The 26,587-nt window shown below is 38.9% G+C and overlaps 1 protein-coding gene across 1 annotated transcript in view; it reads left to right on the top strand.

Annotated features, from left to right (window-relative positions):
• The window catches only part of LOC123236801 (carboxylesterase 3-like), a 46,986-nt gene extending 31,258 nt beyond the window's left edge, over nt 1-15,728 (top strand). Inside the window, exons 11-13 of the mRNA XM_044663231.1 lie at nt 8,052-8,201; nt 12,646-12,724; nt 15,388-15,728. Coding sequence (XP_044519166.1) covers nt 8,052-8,201; nt 12,646-12,724; nt 15,388-15,574 — 416 coding nt within the window. The 3' untranslated portion in view covers nt 15,575-15,728. The remainder of the gene's footprint in view (nt 1-8,051; nt 8,202-12,645; nt 12,725-15,387) is intronic.
• Nucleotides 15,729-26,587: the final 10,859 nt, after the last annotated feature.

Genomic DNA, 26,587 nt, shown 5'->3' with positions numbered 1-26,587 from the left:
AGGGGTGCATGAACTGTGGAAGCAGCTCCTTGAGACTGTTAAAGGAGCTTCAGACAGAGGAGCAAGCAAGGGGAACACGAGGTGGCTTGCCCCTGAGAACAACCAGACTTGAGACCTCAGAAGCCTAAAGAGCACAGACCAACCCTGGGCATGAGGATAAAGCTGAGCATGGTGTTGTGACCCAGACAAAACCTGCTCCACAGCTTGATAGGATAGGCAGAGAGCCTGTATGCCTCACCCAGACTTCTGACTGAGAAAGAAATAATAATAATGGCAAGCCCCACACAAGAACCTCAAAAGAGAAAGATCAAGAAGAAATCTTTAACACTCAATTGTGGAAGCAGCACCCTGAGACTGATAAAGGAGCTTCGGACAGAAAAAAACACAGACAACAGAGCAAACAGCAGAGGAGAACAAACAAGTAATCACATCCAAACCTTCCCCCCAAAATGAAAATTGGTCACAAGCTCTTGAAGAGTTCAAATCTGAGATCATGAGGAGATGAAAGAGATATGGTGAGAGAAGTGGGAAATAGATCAAAAGGAAATTAATAGGTTAAAAGACAGAAACTCCCATTGGAGAAAGATTACCCAAAATCAAAAGAATTGATAAGCAAATTGTAGACCAAAATTAAGTAGCTAGAAAACATGATAGACCAAATTGAAAAGGAAAATCAAAAGATTATGGCAGAAAACCAGTCTCTAAAGACCAGAATTGGGCAAGTAGAAGGCAATGATCTCTCAAGAGAACAAGAACAAATAAAGCAAAGTCAAAAGACTGATAAAATAGAAGGAAACATGGAATATCTCACTGAGAAATTACAGATCAAGAAAACATGTCTAGAAGAGACAATCTGAGAATCATTGGTCTTCCTGAAAAAGCAGAAATGAATAGAAATTTGGACTCCATACTACAAGAAATTATCCAACAAAATTGCCCTGAAGTTCTTCAAAAAGAGGGCAATATAGACATTGAAAGGATCCATAGATCACCCTCTACACTAAACCCTGAAAAGACAACCCTGAGGAATATAATAGCCAAATTCAAGAGCTTCCAAGTAAAAGAAAAAAATTTTACAAGAAGCCAGAAAGAGACAATTCAGATATCAAGGACCACCAATCAGGATCACACAGGATCTGGCAGCCTCCACACTAAAAGACCACAAGGCTTAGAATAAGATATTCAGAAAGGCAAGAAAACTGGGTCTACAGCCAAGGATCACCTACCCATCAAAACTGACTATATACTTCCAGGGCAAAGGATGGGCATTCAACAAGATAGAAGATTTCCAAGTATTTGCACAGAAAAGACCAGGACTAAATGGAAAGTTCGATATCCAACCACAAAAAAACAAGAGAAACATGAAAAGGTAAATAAGAAACAGAGGGGAAAGAAAAAAAATCTTATTTTAAAATTTGTCTCTTTAAGGGCTTCAAGAAGATCAAGTTGTTTGTATTCCTATATGGAGAAATGTTATGTGTAATTTTCAAAAACTGTATTCACTATTATAATAATTAGAAGAATTATTCATGTAGAGGTTGGAGCACTAAGTGGTCTGAGACAGGGCTGGGAAAAAAAGAGGGGGGTGAATAGTAGATAGCAGCAAGAGAAACTTGAATGAATAAGAAAAATAAGATATTCTATACCACACAAAGAGGGCATGGGAAGAGGAGGGGATGAATACTATTATAAGAAGGAGAGGAAGAGAGCATTAAGAGGTAATATTTAAACCTTACTCTCAGTGGAATTAACCCTGAGAGGGAAGAGTAGCTATATCCATTGGGATATAGAATTCTATCTAACCCTACTGAAAAAGTCAGAAGGGATAAACCAAGAGGAGCAGGGGAGTGGGGAGGTCAAAAAAGGGAGGGGAAGAGAGAGGGGAGGGAATTCATTAGACCTTAAAAAATAAAAACAGGATAATAATAAGGGAGGGGGTGGAAAGAGAAGTAAATCAAGGGAGAGGACAAAGGGAGCTGATTTAAAACAAACCACTGGTTTAAAAGAAAATAATGTAAGAAGAAGAGGTAGAACTAGGAGAGGATACCAAAATGTTGGGGAATACAAAACTGATAATTATAACTCTGAATGTGAATGGGATGAACTCACCCATAAAATGGAAGCAAATAGCAGAGTGGATTAGAAACAAAAATGTTGTTTACAAGAAACACATATGAGGTGGGTGGACATACACAGATTTAAGGTCAAGGACTGGAGCAAAATCTTTTGGGCTTCAACTGAAAAAAAGAAGGCAGGAGTGTTGATCGTTATTTCTGACAAAGCCAAAGTAAAAATAGATTGCATTAAAAGAGACAGAGAAGGTAATTACATCCTGATAAAAAACAGTATAGACAATGAGGAAATAACAGTACTCAACATGTATGCACCAAATGGCATAGCATCCAAATTCCTAAAGGAGAAACTGGCAGAGCTCAAGAAGGAAATAGATAGTAAAATTATACTAGTGGGAGATCTAAATATTCCTCTTTCAGATATAGATAAATCAAACCAAAAAATAAATAAGAAACAGATAAGAGAAGTGAATGAAATCCTAGAAAAATTAGATTTAATAGATATGTGGAGAAAAATAAATAGTGACAAAAAGGAACACACCTTCTTTTCAGCTGCACATGGTACATTCACAAAGATTGACCATGTAATAGGGCATAGAAACATGGCAAACGAATGCAAAAAAGCAGAAACAATAAATGTAACATTTTCAGATCATAATGCAATAAAAATAATAATTAGTAAGGGCACATGGAGAGGCATACCAAAAACTAATTGGAAATTAAATAATATGATTCTCCAAAACCAGTTAGTTAAAGAAAAAATCATAGAAACAATCAATAATTTCACTGAAGAGAATGACAATGATGAGACATCCTACCAAAATCTGTGGGATGCAGCTAAGGCAGTACTCAGGGGGAAATTTATATCTTTGAGTGCATGTATTAACAAATTAGGGCAAAGATCAATGAACTGGGCATGCAAATTAAAAAACTAGAAAGGTAACAAGTTAAAAATCCCCAGCTAAAGACCAAATTAGAGTTTATAAAAATTAAAGGAGAAATCAATAAAACTGAAAGTAAAAGAACTATAGAATTAATAAATAAGACTAAAAGCTGGTACTTTGAAAAAACAAACAAAATTGACAAAGTTCTGGTCAATCTAATTAAAAGAAGGAAAGAAGAAATCAAAATATCATCAGTATCAAAGATGAAAAGGGAGACCTAACCTCTAATGAAGAGGAAATCAAGGCAATCATTAAAAACTATTTTGCCCAATTATATGGCAATAAATATAGCAATCTAGGTGAGATGGATGAATATTGAAAAAATATAAATTGCCTAGATTAACAGTAGAAGAAATAGAATACTTAAATAATCCCATATCAGAAAAAGAAATTGAACAAGCCATCAAATAACTCCCTAAGAAAAAATCCCCAGGACCAGATGGATTCTATGAAACCTTCAAAGAACAAATAATTCCAATACAATATAAACTATTTGACATAATAAGCAAAGAAGGAATTCTACCAAACTCCTTTTATGATACAAATATGGTACTGATCCCAAAGCTAGGTAGATCAAAAAAAGAGAAAGAAAACTACAGACCAATCTCCTTAATGAACATAGATGCAAAAATCTTAAACAGAATACTAGCAAAAAGACTCCAGCAAGTGATCACGAGGGTTATTCATTATGGTCAGATGGGATTTACCGGGAATGCAAGGATGGTTCAACATGAGGAAAACCATTCACATAATTGACCATATCAACAAGCAAACCAGCAAAAACCACATGATTATCTCAATAGATGCTAAAAAAGCCTTTGACAAAATACAGCACCCATTCCTATTGAAAACACTAAAAAGTATAGGAATAGAAGGGCCTTTCCTTTAGGAAATAATAAACAGTGTATATCTAAAACCATCAACAAGCATCATATGCAATGTGGATAATTTAGAAACGTTCCCAATAAGATCAGGCATGAAACAAGGATGCCCATTGTCACCTCTATTACTTAACATTGTACTAGAAACACTAGCATTAGCAATTAGAGAAGAAAAAGAAATTGAAGATATTAAAATAGGCAATAAGGAGACTAAGCTATCACTCTTTGCAGATGATATGATGGTCTACTTAAAAAATCCTAGAGAATCAACTAAAAAGCTAGTAGAAATAATCAACAACTTTATCAAAGTTGCAGATTACAAAATAAATGCACATAAATCATCAGCATTTCTATATATTTCCAGCACATCGCAACAGCAAGAGTTAGAAAGAGAAACACCATTTAAAATGGCCCTAGACAATATAAAATACATAGGAATCTATCTACCAAAACAAACACAGAAATTATACCAACACAACTACAAAACACTTTCCAAACAATTAAAACTAGATCTAAACAATTGGAAAAACATTGATTGCTCATGGTAGGATGAGCTAACATAATAAAAATGACCATTCTACCCAAATTAATTTACCTATTTAGTGCCATACCTATCAAACTACCAAAAAACTTTTTTACTGAATTGGAAAAACTATAGCAAAGTTCATTTGGAAGAACAAAAGATCAAGAATATCAAGGGAAATAATGAAAAAAAAACATGAAGGAAGGTGGCCTAGCAGTACCAGATATTAAACTATACTATAAAGCAGCAGTCATCAAAACAATATAGTACTGGCAAAGAGACAGAAGGGAGGATCAGGGTAAGTGACGTCAGCAAAACAGTGTATGATAAACCCAAGAGCCCAATTTTGTGGACAAAAATCCACTATTTGACAAAAACTTTTGGGAAAATTGGAAAACATCATGGGAGAGTTTAGGTTTAGAACAACATCTCACACCCTACACCAAGATAAATTCAGAATGGGTGAAAGACTTGAATATAAAGAAGGAAACTATAAGTAAATAAAGTCAACATAGAATAGTATACTTGTTGGATCTATGGGAAAGGGAAAATTTTAAAACCAAGCAAGAGTTAGAAAAAATTACAAAATGTAAAATAAATAATTTTGCTTATATTAAATTAAAATGTTTTTGTACAAACAAAAACAATGCAACCAAAATCAGAAGGGAAACAACAAACTGGGAAAAATCTTTATAACAAAAAATTCTTACAGAGATCTAATTACTCAAATATACAAGGAGCTAAATCAATTGTATAAAAAAATCAAGGCATTCCTCAGTTGATAAATGGGCAAGGGACATGAATAGGCAATTTTCAGATAAAGAAATCAAAAGTATCAATAAGCACATGAGAAAGTGTTCTAAATCTCTAATAATTAGAGAAATGCAAATCAAAACAACTCTGAGGTACCACCTCACACCTAGCAGATTGGATAAAATGATAGCAGGGGTGAGTAATGAATGTTGGAGGGGATGTGGCAAAATTGGGACATTAATGCATTGCTGGTGGAGTTGTGAACTGATCCAACCATCCTGGATGGCAATTTGGAACTATGCCCAAAGAGCTCTAAAAGCCTGCCTGCCCTTTGAGCCAGCCATAGCATTGCTTGGTTTGTACCCCCAAAGAGATCATAGATAAACAGACTTGTACAAAAATATTTATAGCCGCACTTTTTGTGATGGCAAAAAACTGGAAAACAAGGATATGCCCCTCAATTGGGGAATGGCTGAACAAATTGTGGTATATGCTGGTGATTGAATACTATTGTGCTCAAAGGAATAATAAACTAGAGGAATTCCGTGTGAACTGGAAAGACCTTCAGGAATTGATGCAGAGTGAAAGGAGTAGAGCCAGAAGAGTACACAGAGACTGATACACTGTGGTAAAATCGAATGTAATAGACTTCTGTACTAGCAGTAATGTAATGACCCAGGACAATTCTGTGGGATTTATCGAAAAGAATGCTACCCACATTCAGAGGAAGAACTACAGGAGTGGAAACACAGAAGAAAAACAACTGCTTGAACATTTGGGTTGATGCAGACATGATTGGGGATATAGACTCAAAAGGACCACACCAATGCAACTATCAATAATATGTAAAGAAGTCTTGATTGATGACACATGTTAAAACCAGTGGAAATGTGCACTGGATATTGGGGGAGTGGGTGGGATGAAGGGAGAGTGAGGAGGAAAGTAAAAACTTGAATCATGTAACCATGGAAATTTTTTCTTAAAAAAAATAATAAAATATTTAAATTTAAAAAAAAAGGAGAGACAGTCACACCCCATTTAAAATAACCAGAGACAAAATAAAATATCTGCCAAAACAAACCCAGAAACTACATGAATATAAAACACTCTTTACACAAATGAAGTCAAATGTAAATAATTAGAGAAATATTCATTGTTTTAGGTTAGGCAAACCCAACACATGTAAAATGGCAATTCTACCTAAACTAATCTACTTATTCAATGACATCCCAATTAAATTACCAAAAGATTACGTTATGGAGCTAGAAAAAAATAATAACAAAATTCATTGGGGAGAACAAAAGATCAAGATTATCCAAATAATCAATGGGAAAAATGTAAAGGAAGGCAGTCTAGCAGTACCAGATATTAAACTGCATTATAAAACAGTAATTATCAAAACTATTTAGTACTGTCTAAGAAATAGAAAGGTAGGTCAGACACACAACAAACAATAGTAAAAGATTATAGTAACCTTGTACTTGACAAAAGTATAGATTCAAGTTTTAATGATAAGAACTTATTATTTGGTAAAATTGCTAGAATAATTGGAGAGTAATTTGTCAGAAACTCTGTATAGACTAATATCTTACACCATTCACTTAGATCAGATCAAAATGGATACATGTCTAGACATAAAAGAAAATATAATAAGTAAATGTGAACAAGAAATATATTACCTTTGAGATTTATGGGTAGGAGAGAATTTATGAATAAGTGAGAGGTAGAGAGCATTGTTAGATATAAATGAATAATTGTGATTATATTAAATTAAAATTCTTTTGTACAAATAAAACTATATAGCCAAAATTAGAAGGAAAGTAGAAAATAGGGGGAAAATTTTATAGATAGTTTTTCAAATGTATTAGAATAAGAGCCATTCTCCAACTGATCAATGGGAAAACAATATGAATAGACAATTTTTGGATGAAGAAATAAAAGCCATATAAAAGTATATATTTTTTAAAAGTTCTAAATCTCTACTGATTAGAGAAATGCAAGACAAAACAACTCAGATGTCATCTCACACCTATCAAATTAGTTAAAATGATAAAAGGACAAAATCACAAATTTTGGACAAGATGTAGAAAAATAGGGACACTGATACATTGAGGGACAGCTAGTGGCTAAGTAGATAGAGAGCCAGGCCTAGAGTTCAAATCTGGCCTCAGACACTTCCTAGCTCTGTGATCCTGAGCAAGTCACTTTTATAGTGCTTACCAGTCTTCTGCCTTGGAACCAAAGCTTAGTATTGATTCTAAGACAGAAAGTAATGATTAAAAAAGAAATATACTGTTGGTAGAACTGTAAACTGATCCAGCCATTTTGAAGAACAATTTGGAATTATGCCTAAAGAGTTAGAAGACTGTTTACACCCTAACCACCAGCTGGACCTGTTTCCCAAGAAGATCAGGGGAAAATGATAAGAAATTATATGTTCCAAAATACTTACAGCAGCTCTTTGTGTTGGCAAAGAACTGGAAATTGAGAGAATGCTCCATCAGTTAGAGGAGTGGCTAGACAAATTATGGTATATAATTGTGATGGAATACTACTCTACCATTAGAAATAATGAGCAGGACTGCAACTGGGTAGCTCAGTAGATAGAGAGCCAGGTCTAGAGATAGGAGGTCTTGGGTTCAAATCTGGTCTCAGATAATTCCTGGCTATGTGACCCTGGGCAAGTCACTTAGCCCTCATTGACTTGGAACCAACATATAGTATTGAATTCTAAGGAGGAAGGTAAGTGTTTAATGGGAAAAAAAAAGAAATGATGAGCAGGTTAATTTTTTTTTAAAAACTTGGAAAGATCTACATGAAATTATGAAGAGTAAAATGTTGAAGTCTCCTGACTAAAACCTTGGATCTTTTCCATCAGATGCTGGTGTTCCAGTCTACTTTTATGAGTTCCAGCATCGGCCAAGTGCTTTTGATAAGATCAAACCCGCTTTTGTAAGAGCTGACCATTCAGCTGAACTCCCATTCATTTTTGGAGGCCCTTTTATGACAGATGAACGCTCCATGCTGGGTAAGGAAAATATATCCATCAGTCAATCTTTACTGGATATTTATTCTGTGACTAGAACTGTGAGAAATACAAAGATGTAGTTTTTGTTTTGAAGACCTTAGAATCTTTAGTGGGTAATTAAGATGTGTGTGTGTGTGTGTGTGTGTGTGTGTGTGTGTGTGTGTGTGTGTTGGAGAATTCACAATATCATGGCAGATTAGACTGACAATTTAATGCTGGGTTTTGTAATTAAAACATCTGTATAGCAAATGGATACCCAGGAGAAAAAAAGTAGAAGACTTCGATTATTGTGAAATCCATTTGGCAATCAGTCAACACACATGTAAAATTAGTCATAATATTCTAATAATATTGGAGACCCACCTCATTGCAATTGCTCTTGGGGACTTAGAGATCTCCATAGAAAAGCAACAATACTAAAAGGAAAAAAGTTGTCGGTTATGGTGATACAAGTCTCTAACCCCTGTTTTCAAGAAGGCTGAGGTTGATGGCTTCGGAATTCTTACTAGCAGTAGGTTGAGCCAATGGGTGTTTTGCACCAGTATGATCATCTTTACTAGGCAGGGGTCCACCAGCCCCTAAGAAGGGACCAACCAGTCCAAGTTGTAAGGAAGTAGGTCAAAGATCCCATGTGACTCAATGGGATGGGGTCCATGAGTAGCCACTGTACTCCCAGTCTGAACAAAACAGAAAGAACTAGACTAAAAAACAAACCAAAAAAGGCAGATTATCTCATACAAAGAAAAATTATTAATTTTAGCTTTTGGGGGAGTCAAGAATGGGTGTGGGGAAAGAACAGGATACCTCTGAATCATAGTTTTCCAAGAGATAAAGACATGCTCTCATCTCCAGAGGTGGCAAGATACCTCAGCAGGAAAGTCCAAACCTAGGTAAGATGATCTTGCGGATTCAGCAAGGGGAGAAAAGGGGACAAATTGCCTTCCAGACACTGAGATTACACCATGCTCCCATTGCTCCTCCCTAGTTCAGTGTGTGTACTCCAGATTAGTCACATATAGAAGGGTTGCTCGGAAATGTGGAAGAGAGTCAGACGTTTTATAGGGAGGGTTGAGGTCTCATGATTGGTTTCTACCTATATTACCACAGATTGGCATGAATTAATAAGGCAGCTAGAAATTTCCACTGAGGAAGATTCTAGATATGGGTGGAGTAGGGGTGGATGGTGACCCCTTGTAGAAGGAGGAGCCAGTCTCTAGAGAGTTATCTTTCAAAAGAATGGTGAGGACCCTCTAATATAGAAGGTTCTTGGGGCCACTTTGCTTGACATTCATCCCAAGTTCCAAATTGCTGGTTCTTTTATTTTTTTATTTTTTTATGTTAGAATTTTCTTTTCTTTTTCATTTAATAATTTTTATTTTTTAGAAAAGTTAACATGGTTACATGATTCATGCTCTTACTTTCCCCTTCATCCCTCCCATCCCCCCATAGCCGATGCGCATTTCCACTGGTTTTAGCATGTGTCATTGATCAAGACCTATTTCCAAATTGTTGATAGTTACATTGGAATGGTAGTTTCCAGTCTACATCCTCAATCATGTCCACCTCAACCCATGTGTTTAAGCAGTTGCTTTTCTTCTGTTTCCTCACCTGTAGTTCTTCCTCTAAATGTGGGTAGCATTCTTTACCATAAGTTCCTCAGAACTGTCCCGGGTCATTGCATTGCTGCTAGTACGGAAGTCCATTACATTCTATTTTACCACAGTGTATTGGTCTCTGTGTACAATGTTCTTCTGGCTCTGCTCCTTTTGCTCTGCATCAATTCCTGGAGGTCTTTCCAGTTCACATGGAATTCCTCCAGTTTATTATTCCTTTGAGCACAATAGTATTCCATCACCAATATATACCACAATTTGTTAAGCCATTCCCCAATTGAAGGGCATTCCCTCATTTTCCAGTTTTTTGCCACCACAAAAAGTACAGCTATAAATATTTTTGTACAAGTCTGTGTATCTATGATCTCTTTGGGGTACAATCCCAACAATGGTATGGCTGGATCAAAGGACAGGCATTCTTTTATAGCCCTTTGAGCATAGTTCAAAATTGCCAATTGCTGGTTTTCTTTTAAAAAGGAATGATTCTCTCTTGTCTTTCACTTCTTTTGACCCTCCAAGTTGTATCATGTAAGCCTTGGACTTCCTCTGAGTGCTGAGGAAGGGGTGATCCTCCTCCATTCTGGCATCATGGCAACTTCTTTCATGTGATTATAAGAAATGGGACTCACCTAGATAAACTTGAACCTGGGCCTCTTCTGTGCATTTATTTGCTTGCTCTTTGCCTTCCCTGAGAGGGAAGTTCCAGGTTTGGAGGTCACCTTGTGAGTCAATGATGAAGATCCAATCATAGATCTTCAGTTAGTCTAAGAGATCTATCATCTAATCATTGTGAATTGCTGCTGAGCCCAAGAGTCTGGTGTACTGCCTTCCCTACATCTACTGCTTTGGGTCCCACGTTTTCTGGACCCATGAATATAGTGACTACATAGTGTAAGGGTTAAATTTGATGTTTGGACAATAATTTTATGAAATTATGTGGTCACCAATATTTATATCTTGAGTTGGAAATTTATTTACAAATATATACAAATAGAGCAGAAACAATAAAGAAGAGAAATGTGAGGGGGTTATAGAGGTTATCTATCCTATCTTAATCCAGGCAGAGATTAATTAGCTCTCAACCAGGAAGGCCGGTAGTGAATAACCCACGTGGTCTCCTCCAAGATGGAAGCTAGTCTCTCCAGAAACCAGGAAAGGAGTCAGCCTTTCACTGACCCCATGAAGTAGTCCGGGAGTCAGAATCCAAGTTGAAGCCAAGCTCCAAGCCCACAATCCAAGCTGCAGTCCCCAGCTAAGCTCCCTCAGAGATTCTCTCCAGTCAAAAGACTATCTCCACAAGACTGACTTGAGCCAAAGGATTCATGGCTTTTATGGTGTTAGCACTGCCCAGGGGACAGTGTTTGTGGGAACCAGTTCTCACCTTCTGGAGGGTTGAACTCTTATCAAAGGCATCTGAAGGTGTCAACTCTAATCATAGGATTCACAAATTTCTGGAGTTGTCACCCATTTTAGTTCAAGCTTTTGTTGGCTCAATCCAAAAGTGGACAAAGGAGAGTTAATCCTGCCTTTAGAATCTAGTGAGATACTAAGTAGGGGTACTTAAATTATTGTTTAACCAAGTGTTAACTCAAAATAGACACAGGGAACACAGAATTCCATTTTACAAGTGTAAAACTCAGAAAAGATAACAAAGAATTCCCTTTCACAGTAGTAGTCCTGGGGAATCCTGACCACCAAGAAGAAGGGTCAGACTCTTTTTCTCATACTCTAACTCATTCCAGTGCTCTCCAAAGATTTACTTAAAAACTTTGGTCTAGCACATATCTAGGGTCTTCCCAAAAGGGAGAGTGGAATGGTACTCAATAAACAATATAAATCATGTAAGGGGCAGGTATGTATTCCTTTCATTTAAAAGAAAGGCTTAATACAAATGACTTTTACAAATAGGTGTTAGCAGAGAGACTTTAAATAGATTTTGATGTCTTAGAGTATTCTCATACTCTCCTGGGAAGTTTATACTTAAAACATCAAAGCATGAGGTAATTTCTAGGACTGCTGAAGAGACAGTGTTAAATTTCACCTCTACTCTGCCCTGATCAAGCAACCCTGTCCAGATTCATGTCTCCTGACAAGTTAGGTCAAGTTTTGGGGTTGTTCCTCTTGTCAGTGGTCATCTTCGACTTACAAGTTCTGTAGAAGATGTAGAGAACATTTCCTTCTTTTGCCAACCGAAGACCTATCTCTAGATCTCTCAATCTTATAAGATGGTCTTCCAGCCTGGAAATGTCCATTGGCTTGGTAATGTGCCATCAGAAAGCAGAAGCCTCTAGAGATCCAAGTGCAAGATCACTCTAATGAGCCCCACTTTTTCCTTTCATGTGGGAACAATGACAATCATTTCAGTGTGGAGAAGAACCACCCTCTTGGGAATCCTTGGATCAAAGGAAGAGACCCAGAGGAAAAATCAATACTTTTTTTAAAAGTCTGTTGAATCATTGGCTCCTCCCACTCAGTGGCCAATAAGAGAATTGCCTCATCATTCTAAAAGCACCCAAATGCTGACTAGTACATATACACAGTTAACCAGAAGCCTTCAGGGCAGCTCTCTCTATTCTCTGTTAGATGATTTTATAATTCTGAAACTATTTCCTACCCAATCCATCTGGGTATCCGAGTTTTCCTGGGAAACTTATTAGAAGCCTCCTTTAGGAATGATGGCAGTGCACAGCAAATCCTTTGGTCAGGCTTGGGTGTTTCTGAGATGTGCAGTGTGACTTGAATGAATGTGAAGCTCAGATAGTTTTTGATTGCATCAAGCTCTTCATGATGCCAGCAGGGCTTGACTGCATGAGGAATGATTATGTTTCCAGCTTTTCCAGACTCCACTGAGGAAGAGAAGCAGCTAAGCAGAGCAATGATGAGATACTGGGCCAATTTTATGCGCACAGGGTAAGTAAGGTGCAAACAATCACCCTACCCAAAGGAGGAATATTTTGATTCTAGAATGGTATCTGAGGAATAGAGTATTTAGATCCATGATCTTGGAGTCACAGAATCATCATCTCAGAGACTCACCCTCTCCCATTGTCCCTGCTCCAAATTATAAGGGCAATGTCACTGTTACTTCAGAGATAGCCTTTGTTCTAGGTAATGAAGAAGAGGACTCCACCATGAAAGTCCATTAGAGTTTGAACTTTCAATCTCAGCTATAGAGAAATTTAAATACTAACCTTTGCTGTCTGGCCTCCCAAAGAGGGTTCTTATGGTTCCTGATTTTTTCCCTTTGTGACCACCACTTGAACTTACCCCATGTTCCTTTAGTATCCTCAAATGCCAGGGTCCTAAGATCTCTGTCTGCAAGGACCTAAAACCTATAATATACCTCAAAAAAAAAAAAAGAAAGTATTGACAAGCATTGGTGAAGTATTGGCACATGTGCCAAGCCGGCACTGGGGGAGCTGCTCTGTTCCTCCTCTTCCCAGTCCCCAAGGACATTTTTTTACATGCCCATGCCTCTGTCCAGCCACCCAAAGTAAGTGCTTCCTCCCTCCACCCTGGGGTGATGCAGGGGGCTCACAGGCAGCTTGAAGTTGCAGTTTGAACACATGAATTTGAAAACCTTTGCCAATGCTGCCCTATGACATTACAACTTTATTACCTTTACTAGCTTGTCCTTTGGTATATGCTGTGCCGTAAGACCTATGGCTCTTTACATAACTAGCTCATCAGCCCATAAAAAAACATGAGACTTTCCCCAGGGACATATACAGCACAGGGGAACTCATATGCACGCATGCAAGGAAATCTATCTGTGTAACTGGACCCCTCAGAACTAGAATATCTCATTATAAAGAGATTTCCTCTGGCTCTCTTGCTCTCCCCTTCTGACAATAGCTGTTCCTGACATTCAAAACAAATGTAAAAAGATCAACCCAAGAACCTTTCCTAGTTCTCTTGGCAGTATTGCTACAAGCAGCCTCAGAGGAAGAGAGAGTACTTGTCATGGATGGTGATGGCATCAGCTATCTCATTCTTCCAATTATTAGATCTTCGGGTCAATAGTCTGCTTTCAAAAGGGCTCACTGTTCCACCTCTAGTTGCCTCCATTTCCTCAATTGTAAAATGAGGATCATACTAGCGCCTACCTCCCAGGATTGTTATGAAAATCAAATGAGATATTATTTGTGAAGTAGTTAGTACAGTGCTTGTACATAGCAGATGCTTTATAAATGTTGGATATTATTATTTTTATTACATACATGTTATTAATAATAAAATATGATCGTTATAATATAAAAACAAAACCAAGTTCACAGTCTTTGGGTTAAGAACCTCTGCCATCATCAGAGGTCATCTTATCTAACCACTTCGTTTTTACAAATCAGAAAACTGTGGCTTAGAGAGGCCAAAGACTTACCCAAGGTCACACATGTAGGGAAACCTACACCACTAAGCCTTCCCATCAAGCCCCTTTGCACTAGTCCCTTTTCCTGGGTTGGGGCTTTCAGAGCTAGGTTACCATGACATTCAATCTGGGTATCCTCATAGGAATGGCCCAATCCATTTCTCCAGAGGGATATTGATTCTTGTAATATTATCTTGATGCATTATGCTCAAGTGTGGTTGGGGGGCAGGGGTCCTTTCTTACCCAAGAGTCAAGTATCTCTCATTACAGAATTTAGAACACAGCACATATTGTCATTACATACATGTTATCCCATGCATTCATCTCCAAATAATATGAGATGTCATTCTTTTATACAAGGTTTAGATTTAGATTGAGCATTTATTAAATATTGGAGATAAGAAAATAAGAAAGAAGACATATCCTGCCTTCAAGGAGTTTACATTCTAATGGAGCATGGCAACACATAAAGAGGAGATAGAGGTAGGGATGGATGATAGTAACAATTTAGTCTCTAGTCTAGATTCAAGAAGGGTTGTTCTTTTTGACTTGTTTATTTTATTTTGTAAAACCATATCTTCTATCTTAGTATCAATTCTAAGGCAGAAGAGTGATAAAGGCTAGGCAATTGGGGGTGAGTGACTTGCCCAAGGTCACATAGTCAGGAAGTGTCTGAGGTCATGTTTGAACCCAAGTCCTCCTGAGTCCAAGTCTAGTGCTTATCCACTATGTGACTTAGCTGTTCCCAGAGCCTTGCTTTTTAAAGGTGCTTTATAAGGATGAACTCCCCCACTCAGGTTAGTTTAGTATCCTCAAATGTCAGGGTCCTGTGATCTCTGACTGCGAGGTTCTCTAACCTATATGTATATTTCAGAATGCTCAGTATCATTTCCAAGGCAGAAGAGTGCTAAGAGCTTGGCAATTGGGGTTAAGTGACTTGCCCAGGGTCACACAGCTAGGAAGTATCTGAGACTAGATTTGAACCCAGGACCTCCTATCTCCAGGCCTGGCTCTCTATCTACTGAGCCATCTAGTTGCCACAAGAGTCATTCTGATTGAAGCAAGGCAACTGGTGTGGAATTGGAACGGACCACAGACCAGTAAGTCTTAAGAGAAATATAACCTATGCCTGTGGCAAGTTGTGAAGGACATGATACATTCTTTTTCCCTTCTCTAGTCCAATAACTCCTTGTGCCCTAATTTCCAGGAACCCCAATGGAGAAGGGCTGCCTGACTGGCCTCTCTTTGACCAATCAGAGTCATACCTAGAGTTCAACTTGACCTTAAAGACCAGAAGAAAACTCAAAGAAGACAAGATGGAATTTTGGACAAAATTCATTCGGGAAAAAGTCAAGCCATATGTTGAAGGAAAGAAGGCACATGTGGAGTTGTGATTTCCCTGACACTGAACTACCTTAACACATCAAGACTGGAGCATTTAAAGAGATCATTTTAAGATCTTAGTCAACTTTTTGTATTTGTGTACAGACCAAAAAACCCAAACCTCCAAATAAAAGTTCACTACCAAAATTATAATAGCAATAATGATGACAATATTAGTGAATACCTGAGTGTTCTGTCTTAAGCACCTTAAAGGAAGGGACATGCCATCCTTGTACTTTGCAACAGCCTTCTAGTACCCATCATAGAGCACTGCATACAGTGAGAACTTAATCAATGTTTGTTGAGTATTTCTATAGTGCTTCATGGTTTCCCATTTTGCTGATGAGTAAATAGAGGCTAAAGAGAACTAGTTCACCTGACTCCGAATCCAAATATAACTTTTTTTCCTTTACTAGGCTAGACGGCCTCTAATATTTGGAGACGTTGATCCCATTTGGAGATTCCCGAGTTTTCTCAATTGTTTAATTTTTTTAGGTATTTATTTCCAATTCCATCAAAATTCCAGCACTAAATTTCTACAGTTGGTTCTACTCTAGTCTTGGCCTTGTTCTATCTCTGAGAAACTAGCCCTTTAGGTCAAATGAAATCACAAAATCCTCAAAGTTATAGAATGAATGAACCTTCGAACCTTGAATTTCAGAAGCGGAAAGATCTTTGGCTACCGAATGCCTGAAGTGTCTGGGATTAAGTGTTAAGCTCTTCCTGGACAAGGCTTGTATTTAATTTATGTTTACATCCTCAGTGCGTAAGTCAGTGACTTGTCTGTAGTAAGTGCATAATTTAATGAACCATAAACAAATCAGTACATGTCCTAAACACCTGGGCTGCTGTCTGGGCTGGTAATCCCGGGGAAAGGGAGTTTAGATGAACAGGGTGCAATATATGATCTGGCCACTAGGTGGTGGACTGAGATCAAATGATCATTGCTTGCTTTCCTGGATCTCTTCATACATGCACAGGAAAACCTTCCCAGTCTATGAATATTCAATCATTTCTCAGCTGTGTCCTTCTCTTCTTGATCCCATTTGGGGCTTTCTTGGCAAAGATACTGAAGCAGTTTGCCGTTTCCTTCTCCAACTCATTTAAAAGAATAAGGAAACTAAAGCCAAGAGAGTTGAAAGACTTGCCACAGCTAATAAGTGTCTGAAGCCAAATTTGAGCTCAAGGATGAGTCTTCCTGACTCCAGACCCAGCATTCTATCCATGGCACCATTTAGCTGTCAATAGCCTATGAATGATAATGGCTGTATTTTTTGTTTTCAGCTCAAGAGAAGCATTTTAACCTCCTGATTTAGGGATGAAATGAAATATTAATTTATGGAAATCAGCCTTCACTCTTTCCTTATCCTCCCTTCTTAGGTCTCTTCCCTCAGGACCTACTGATTTGGACACTTAGCATATAATCCCTGTAACCTTATTGTGTAATGGAGCCTGGTGTGCTCGAAGTTTAAGTGCTCCACTATGACAGAAGGAGGCCAAGTGTCACAGATAGAAGGATTTGGGGTGATCGCTACTTAGAAGATTGGACTTACAAGGTTGGGCTGGTTCATGCATTGAGGGTGACTGTAGGTTTGAATATAACACTCTCTCTGATCTTTGTTTATCTCTCCTGTTTATTATATTGGACTTCACTAAAACTTGATGGGTGCTGGCATGATAATATCATGGCATCTGGCCCTGAAACTGAGCATTGAATGAATCTATTGTGTTCATTCCAGACTAATTCTATCTTCCCTCACCTACAGCACTCCTTAAAAGTACACATAGCCCAAGCGAACATGCTAAAAAATATTTGTGTGTTTTTTTAACCCTTATCTTCTGTCTTAATATCAATTCTGAAACAGAAGAGTGGCAAGGGCAAGACAATAAGAGTTAAATGACTTATCCAGAGTCATACAGCAAGGAAGTGCCTGAGGTCACACTTGAACCCAGGTCCTCCCAACTCTAGGCCTGGACCTCTCTCCACTGTGCTACTTGGCTATCCCTAAAACTGGTTTTTATGCTTCAAGGCAAGGAGGTGAATGAGAACATCTAGTTACCCTGAATTCATTGCTGAACCATCCATGAAGTCTTTCATCTCCTAGCTCCAGGCATTTTCCCTGGTGATCTGCCATGCTGGAAATCTCTCACTCCTCCTCTCCATTTTCTACCTTCCTTGAGGTTCTTTTTAAAATCCTGCCTTCTACTAGAAACCTTTTTTAATCCACTTAAATATTTGTCAGTATTTTTCCTTTGATGGCGATTTCCAATTTATCCTATATATGGCTTGTTTGCACATGCAGTAGAACTACCAGAGATATCTTCCAAGACCTATCACGATTGGCTGAAACCAAGGATACGAGTGAACACCTGCTGTCAACTTTGGGTAACTAAATCAGAGGATTTCTGGATCAGCAGATGTGGAGGCACAACTTTGTTATCTCCTACTTCCACAGCCCCACAATTCAGCTTGTCTCTCCCTTCAGATTGTAAACTACCTTGAGCAGAGGGACTGTTTTTGTCTTTTTTTGTATACCCGGTAAGTACTTAAGAAATGTTTATTAACTTGCTTGTTGTTTTGGTAAAAGACTGGGGATGGGTAGAAGCCAATGAAACACTCCTTCAGGACCTGAGATAATCATCACGATAAAAGTATGAAAGCCAAGGATTCATCTACCTGAAGGGAGCAGGAAGAGCTTACTGCTTGAGATACTGGAGAGGGGCGATTGGATTTTTATCTTCTTCTAAGAGTGGCAATGGAGGGGAAGGAGAAAAATTGTACCTTTAAGAGGGTTATCTGGTTAACTGGATGTGGACCATAATTTCAGCAACATTTCCGAGGTCATTGGTTCTCACTTTCCCTCTGGGGGCAGGTGCTGGGGAAGAAACAAGTTCTTAAACATACACATTCTTCTTCCTTAGATAGAACTCTGCCTTCCCCGGATCCTCCTCCCAGAATTCTCCACACACCAAACCCAGGCATTACCATGCATGTAACTTTCCCCAAATATTTATTGCTATGCATCCTAGGATTCTCTGCATAGAAAAAGCCCCACTTCCTGTAGAGTAGGGAGAATCACTGTATATTCCTGGGTCTAAAATCTATATCAGAGATATCATCCAGTCTACTGCTGGTTTGTTTTGGTTTGGTTTGGTTTTTTGGGGGGCATTTTCTTTTATCTTAGGAATTCCCAGGAATGTGCCCCTTTTAGGAGAATTTGGTTATTAAATGAAGGGGATAAGGATTCTCTTCCTCTGTGTATATGTTCTCCATGACATGGGAATGGGGAACGATGTATAGTTTGATGGACCCCATCCTAGTTCAAGGGAAGAGCTGAATAATGAGCTCCTAAAACTCTACTTATTGAGCTACCCGTCCAAGCCTCTGGGTCTCTGGTCACTCTGAGAGGGCCACTGACCTATGCGTCACTCTATTGGTTATGACGCTGACTTAACTATTATATGAATAAACTGATATTCTTACCCCCAAGTCAGTCTCTCGAGATAATTTTAATTGTAACAGTTAGTGAGAATGAAAAAAGCTTTTAATTGGTGACTGACCTAGAAGCTATATTGCATACAAAAGCCTCAAACAGATGAAATCTTTCCCTCTCTCTTCTCCAGCAGATTTTGAGTAAGTGGGATAAGAAATACTGCAAGTCTCTAGATGGGCAGAGAGTTGTGGTAGCAGCAGCAGCAGCAGCAGCAGCAAACACTACTGTGGTCACTTTTATCTTCCCAACCAAGCCATAGTATGCACATGGATGGGTGGTGCTCTAGTTTCTGTGTCTGGCGTGTGTATTCTTTTCTGATCTTTGGTAACTGAGTACCAGACATAAAGAGAATCAAGTTGTGATCTTGTGGGCTTCAGAATGTCAGAAGAACCACAAGTGGTCCAGAAATCAGAGTCCATAGCAGAGTCTGCTGGTAGCGTAGGAACAAAGCCCAGAGAGGAATTAGGGCTGAGAAGCAAGCAGCTTGACCCAGACCAACAGTGAATTGACCTGGAAGCTGAGGCACCATGTTCTGCAAGCAAAGAAGCAACTCATTCATTGGCTAAGTCCCTTGTAGAAGTGAACCTAATAGGGGGAAATTTGGTAGGCATTACTTTAAGTTTGAGTCCACTGTCTCCAGGGACTGAGTAGGTATGTAGAAGGGATAATGTAAATCCTGGTGAGGTTTGGTTGGGGGGTGATGCTTGTTCTTTGGACTTTGCTATTTTTTCTCAGTAAGTATTCCTTTTTAGAAACGAATTGGTTTACTGGTTAATTGATACCAAGGAGACTCTCTTGCTTTTCTTTGTATCCCCAGCATTTAGCATAGTGCCTGGACCATAGTAGTTGCTTAATAACTGCTTAATGGGGGGGGGCAGCTGGGTAGCTCATTGGATTAAGAAGTCAGGTCTAGAGATGGGAGGTTCTAGGTTCAAATCTAGCTTCAGACATTTCCTAGCTGTGTGACCTTGGGCAAGTCACTTACCCCCATTGCCTCACTTTACCACTCTTCTGCCTTGGAACCAATACATAGTATTGATTCTAAGATGGAAGTTAAGGGTTAAAAAAAATAACTGTTTAATTACTAAGTAATTAGAGGACCAGAAAGATTAAGTACTGACTCAAAGTCATCCTAGCCAGTTTGTGTCTGAGCCAGCATTTGAACCCACTCCAACTAACTCCAAATCCAGGGAGTTCTCCAATTCAAGAATGTTGTCCCTGAATACTGTTCCTCCTACTTAGGATACTTCTTTATTTGCTATTTCTGGGGCCCATGGTACCATGCTGGAGCCATAAAGAGCATCAGGGCTGAAGAGCCAACAGGAAGGACTCAGATATGACTCAGGTTTTCACCAGTTGAAAGCTCTTGGCCTTGAGTGGGATGAAATAAAATGCCCACCCACCCAAATTATAATTACAAACCTGAGTCAGACGGAGTGGACAGTAGAAGAAGCAGTCTTTATTCTTTCTCACAAGAAAGGAGGCCATTGCCCTAATGGCAATGCCCAATGCATGAGTGCAGATATGAGCATTTCATAGATTCCTCTCTGTCCAATACCCCATGTCGGGGGGCCAAACTTACACTCCAAGTAAGAAAGTCAAACCAATTAGAAAACAAGAAGTTACACAGCATGAGCTTCATCTCGAGCTTCCACCAGGGAGGGGAACGGTCAGGGAGAGATAGCCATGTCCTTCGCAATAACTCCTCTTGCTCCTAAAGGTCTAAGGAGATAAGGAGGTAGTAAAGCCCAATGGGGTTCTTCCTTGAGATAAGAGGCCTCCCAACTCACTGGACCTGTGACAATAACGAAATGTCCTTGAGGTCTTATTCTGTAACCCTAAACAGGCTTTCATTTCCTAATGGGGTCTAGGATGGATGTCCACCCTGAGAAGAACAAATTAATTCTTTTCACTCCACACAGCCTTCAATGGGAAGAGTCCAGCCTCTGTATCCATCCTTCCTGGGAAGTACCAGGCCTACCATGGGGCCAGCAAATTCAGCCTCACAGAACTCTGTATCAGAATCATTTCCTGAAGGAGAGAGAGAGGCTTTAGAAGAGCCACGTGGACTTCCAGTCATCGTGGGCACCTAGATGACTCGGCAGATAGGCTCAGGACTTGGGGTCAGGAAGACAAAGTTAACTCTTGCTTCAGATATCTACTAACTGTGGGACCCTGGATAAGTGACAATCACTCTGTGCCTCAGTTTTCTCCTCTCTAAATGGCAATAATAATAGCTTCTACCTCACAAAGCTATGGCAAAGTTCAAATGACTTAAAATATGCAAAGCATTTTTGTATACCTAAAGCACTACATATGGATGATGATGATGATGATGATGATGATGATGATGAAATTTTTTTCCATACTAGGAAGAAACCATCAAGTTTGTGCCTAAAAGGAACTTTTTCGTCTCATTTTTTAAATGTTTTTTTATTTCTTTTTCTTTACATCATTATAATTTTCCCCGACGTCTTTCCCATTCTCCTCCTAGGGAGCCATCCCAAATAGCAAATGGAATTTTCTAGAGACAAAAAAGGGGAGAAAATCAGCATAATTTATTAATACATTGAAAAAGTCTGAAAACCTGTATAATGGGTAACAAATTTGAGTCCTCTCCTATCCCTTCATTTGAGTCACAAGCTTTACAATTTTATTACATTCTTTTTTTTAAGCCCTTACCTTCCATCTTAGAAAGAATACTATGTGTTGGTTCCAGGACAGAAGACTAGACAATGGGGGTTAAGTGACTTGCCCAGGGTCACACAGCTAGGAAGGATCAGAGGCTGGATTTGAACCCAATTCTGGCTCTCTCTCCCATGAACCACCCAGCTGTCCTTATAATGTTCAATTTTAGTTTCTTTTGCATGTTGTTCTTTCCATCTACACTGTAGTAGCTTTTGTCTATATTATCTTCTTGGCTCTGCTCCTCTCTGTATTAGTTCATGCAGATCTACCTAGGCTTCTCTGTACTTATCACATTCATCATTTGTTACAATGGGAATTTACTTTGTTTCAATTATTTGTTATTATAAATGCAGCTATAAGTATTTTGGTGTATATAGGAACTTTCTTCTTATGGATAGATTCCTTGGCGTATAAGTCCATTAATACCAGGGATTTTGAAACTAATTTATAATGGAGCCAAGAGAGGAGATAAGTATTGGGAGTAATAATAGTGGCAGCCTCCCTTGTCCTGACTCAGGACTTAAATGGCCTGTGCAGAAATGGCAAAATTGGTGGCAAGATTCTCCTTGGCAGGGGCAGCTGGGTAGCTCAGCAGACTGAGAGTCAGGCCTAAAGATGGGAGGTCCTGGGTTCAAATCTGGCCTCAGACACTTCCCAGCTGTGTGACCCTGGGCAAGTCACTTGACCCCCATTGCCTACCCTTACCACTCTTCTGCCTCGGAGCCAATACACAGTATTGACTCTAAGACAGAAGGTAAGGGTTTAAAAAAGAGATTCCCCTTGGCAGTCGAGGAGAAAGGGGAGGAGGTGAGGGAATGGGCAGCAATATGGATGAGAAAGTAACTATACATTAAGTATGACAGGTTGGTGTCAGAGTCAAAGCTCCATTTTATGAAACAAAGAACTCAGATTGAACTTGTTAGACCTAATTGACCTTTTAAGAACTGAAGAGAGTCATGGAAAGGTGTTGATTTGGTTTGTTTTGGTGGAAAGATTTTTTTTCTTCTTTCTCTCTCTCTATCTAAAAGGATAGAAGCTTAGATTCTAAGTACTCTGGTCCTTTTAAGCTATTCATTTGCTATTTTTAATAATACTTTATAAAGTCTGACCTCAGACACGTCCTAGTTGTGTGACCCTGGGCAAGTGACTTAATCCCCATTGCCTACCCTTACCACTCTTCTGCTTTGGGACCAATACACAGTACTGATTCTAAGACAGCAAGTAAGAGTTGTTTGGTTTTATATATAATAGTATTTTATAACCAGCTTCCTCAAAATAAAGAAAAGATCATCTTAATTAATGTGATCATCTGTTACATCTTAATTACTTTGCTTACATTTTAATTACTATAATTACTTATGCCTTTAATTGTGTAGAGAGAGTTCAAATGGGGAGCTTAAATACATAGAATTTCAACATGTTGGAGATGGATATCTGTGGCCAAATGCCCCAGTTAATATCCTTGATTGGGGGTAGGATGAGCAGTGTGGGTATGAATATCTTCTGGTGATGATTCTTATTAATAACCTGAATTAATAAGGTCCTTCAAATATCAGGGAAAGGGGGGCAGCTGGGTAGCTCAGTGGATTGAGAGCCAAGTCTAGAGACGGGAGGTCCTAGGTTCAAATCTGGCCTCAGGCACTTCCCAGCTGTGTGACCCTAGGCAAGTCACTTGACCCCCATTTGCCCAGCCCTTATTGCTCTTCTGTCTTAGAACCAACATACAGTATTGATTCTAAGACAGAAGGTAACGGTTCAAAAAAATATATCAGGGAAAGGAATCTATGTAAATCCAAAAGTCATTGTTCTAGAGGAAAACCATCAGTTCATTGCTTGCTGTTGACAGATAACTTTAGATGGAAGGGCCCCAGTCAGCCTCCATAAAGAAAAAAAGGGAATGGACAGGATAATGGCCAAATGGAATGTTTGGCCTTAAGCTCTCCCAGTGGGAGGGCAGAGGCATGGTCTGGGAGAAGTAGCTACTCCCTTTTTGGGAGAAGGAGCCAAGTTCCAGGCAATCAGACTGACAGAACTTATTTTTCATATACTGTATCAATTCCTGTATTTTAGGGAGAATTACTGTGTATTCCTTTGTCTGGGTTCTGGGTCAGAGATACCTCACCAATCCAATCTCTGCATTTTCTTTGTCTTTGGGAATCCCAAAGAATATTTTTTTAAACAGAATTTGATTAATAATGAAAGAGAGAAGAGTTCTTTTCCTGTGGATGTGACCAGTCCACCTGTGGGGATGAGGAAGAATGGATAGGTTGATGGAACACCTCTTATTTAGCTCTCACCAATTAAAGATGCCTTGGGGTGTCCAAAGGAGGGGCTGAATAAAACCTATTTATTAAACTGCCTGGCCCAGCTCAGTTCATCCCTGGTCCTTAGAGAGCCATGGAGACCTATATCACTTTATTGGTTACGGTGTTGGCCTAACCAATAAACCCAATATATCAGATAATATAATATATTAAATATAAATTGATATTATAATCAATAAACTTGTATGCTTACCCTAAAATCACTCTCTCAAAATCATCTTAATCATAACAAACCTTTGTCCCCCACAGCAACCAACTATCATGGTTTCTCAGTTTATTACTCTACAATTATTGATGTCCCAGAGTGTCTAACCAACTGGCGTCTTACTTCCTGCTCAGTGCCCTTTTGCATTAGCTCCCTGATACCTTGGCATGGTGTACACGGCACTTTGGGTTAGTGCTTCCAGAAGGCTGAGAAGGTAGAAAAAGATCATATATCCCTCTTCGAAAGGTCAGATGTTAATGGAATTTAGGGTAGCTAGTTGGTACAATGGATAGACTGTGGGGCCTGAAGTCAGGGAAGACTCATGTTCAGATCTCGGATATTTTCTGGCTGTATGACCCTGGGCAAGTCACTTAACCCCGTTTGCCTCCATTTGCTCATCTGTCAAATGAGCCAGAGAAGACAATGGCAAACCACTGTGATATCTTTGCCAAGAAAATCCTAAATGGGGTCACAATTTTTTTGTTTGTTTTGCTCAACTAGTTGAGACTTTATTATTGATTCTTTGAGAAAATGTGACATTGTAATGGAGAATAGGGTGGTAGTAGGAGCTGTCCAGCTCCTGAAAGCTAATAGGAGAGTGAGGTTGGTCGACATAATCAAAAATAAAATTGTGTGTCCTCTAAATACACATATGAAGCAAATAGATAGAACTCTTTGTGAAGTTCAACACCTGATTGGTGTTATAGACATAGTACATAACTGAAAAATGGTTGAATAATAACAAAATGGAACTTGGAGTTGGAGAAGGCTTTAGAAACCATCTATTGCTAGGGCTCCTAGAAGGGAAATGACTAGTTCAAGGTAACACAAGGCAGTAAGTTAAGAAGTAGTACCAGAATTGGAACTTAAATCCTCTCACTTCAATGGACTTAGCAATATAGTCTTCATTTCTCAGTCTCATTTCTCTTGAATTTTCCCAGTCTTAAGGTCCCAGATATATATGGGGAATAAACATTTATAAAGCACCCACTATGTGCTAATCACTGTATTAAGCACTCTATAAATGTTGTCTCATCTGTTCCTTATAGTAACCTCTTTATCCCCATTTTAAAATGGAAGAATTGAGGCAGATGGAGGCTAAGTAACTTGCCCAGAGTCATACAACTACCAAGCGTCTGAGGCTGGACTTGAAGTCACATTTTCCTGACTCCAGGCCCAGTAATATATTCACTGCTCCCTCCGAAGATATAGTTATTTTCATGCCTATAAGAAGGCTTCTCAACAGGGTAATTGGTATGGGGTTATGGAAAGACCCAGAAGACCTGAGTTCTAGTTCCACTTCTGACACTTAGAATTTGGATGATCTTTAGCAAATCACTTCCTCTTTTTGGCAAAAACTATTTCCTCCCTTTCCTCCTCTGGAATGTGAAGAGATTGAACTAGAAATGAGTTCTCCTCAGCTGTAGAGCCTCTTAACCCAGATCCAGGATTTATAATATTTTCAAGTATCCCTTTCATCAACAAAAAATTTTCCAAATCGTCCATGAGATAGAGATCAAATTATTAGTATTTGTTGAATGAGAAAACCCAGGACAGCCTAAAAGTTTCTATGAATTCAACAAAAAAATTGAAGTCAATTTGTGTGTAATCAGTGAGAAAGTAAACGTGAGTCCTCACAAAATCTGAGAGTAAACAACCCACAAAAATTCAGAGAGTAAATATCCCAGGAGGGACCTAAAGTAAGTCCAAAAGAAAAAAAGTACTTTGCTATTTAGGCACAAATGGAATACCGATCACATAAAACCATGGACACAAAGCCCATTATTCACACTGCATAAGTGGGAGCTAAAGTGTCCCTAAATTCCTGGTGTGTATATGAATATAGCACCCATTGAAATATCCCCAGGCAATCCGGAGGGTCATTGGACTGCACAGGTTGGGGACTGTCATCCAGATCAAATTCAAGGGCAACCTTGTGGCTGGGAATCTAATTTGTCCACTAGAGAGCAGTAGAATCTTGCAAATCAAGCTGCCATGCTTGAGAAATAATAGGAAAATAGGCTTTGGGTCAAAAAGGTAACATTTGCAGATAGGATGTGTGACCCTGGGCAAGTCACTTAACTGTTTACCTCTGTTTTCTCATCTGGAAAATGAGTTGGAAAAGGAAGTGGAAAACTAGTCCAGTGTCTTTGCCAAGCAAACCTCAGATGGGGTCACAAAGAGTCAGACACAACTAACTGAACAAGAATAAAATCTATGAATAGAACCTCCTTGAGGGTAACAGAGATATAAGCTAGAATCATCTCTGTCATCTCCACAAATATATCTTTATCATTATCATCATCTAGGTGG

This window comes from Gracilinanus agilis, chromosome 2 (assembly GCF_016433145.1).
Source record: "Gracilinanus agilis isolate LMUSP501 chromosome 2, AgileGrace, whole genome shotgun sequence".
Lineage (NCBI taxonomy): Eukaryota > Metazoa > Chordata > Mammalia > Didelphimorphia > Didelphidae > Gracilinanus > Gracilinanus agilis.
Note: the sequence above shows the minus strand (reverse complement) of the source record. Positions and strands in the feature narration are given on the sequence as shown.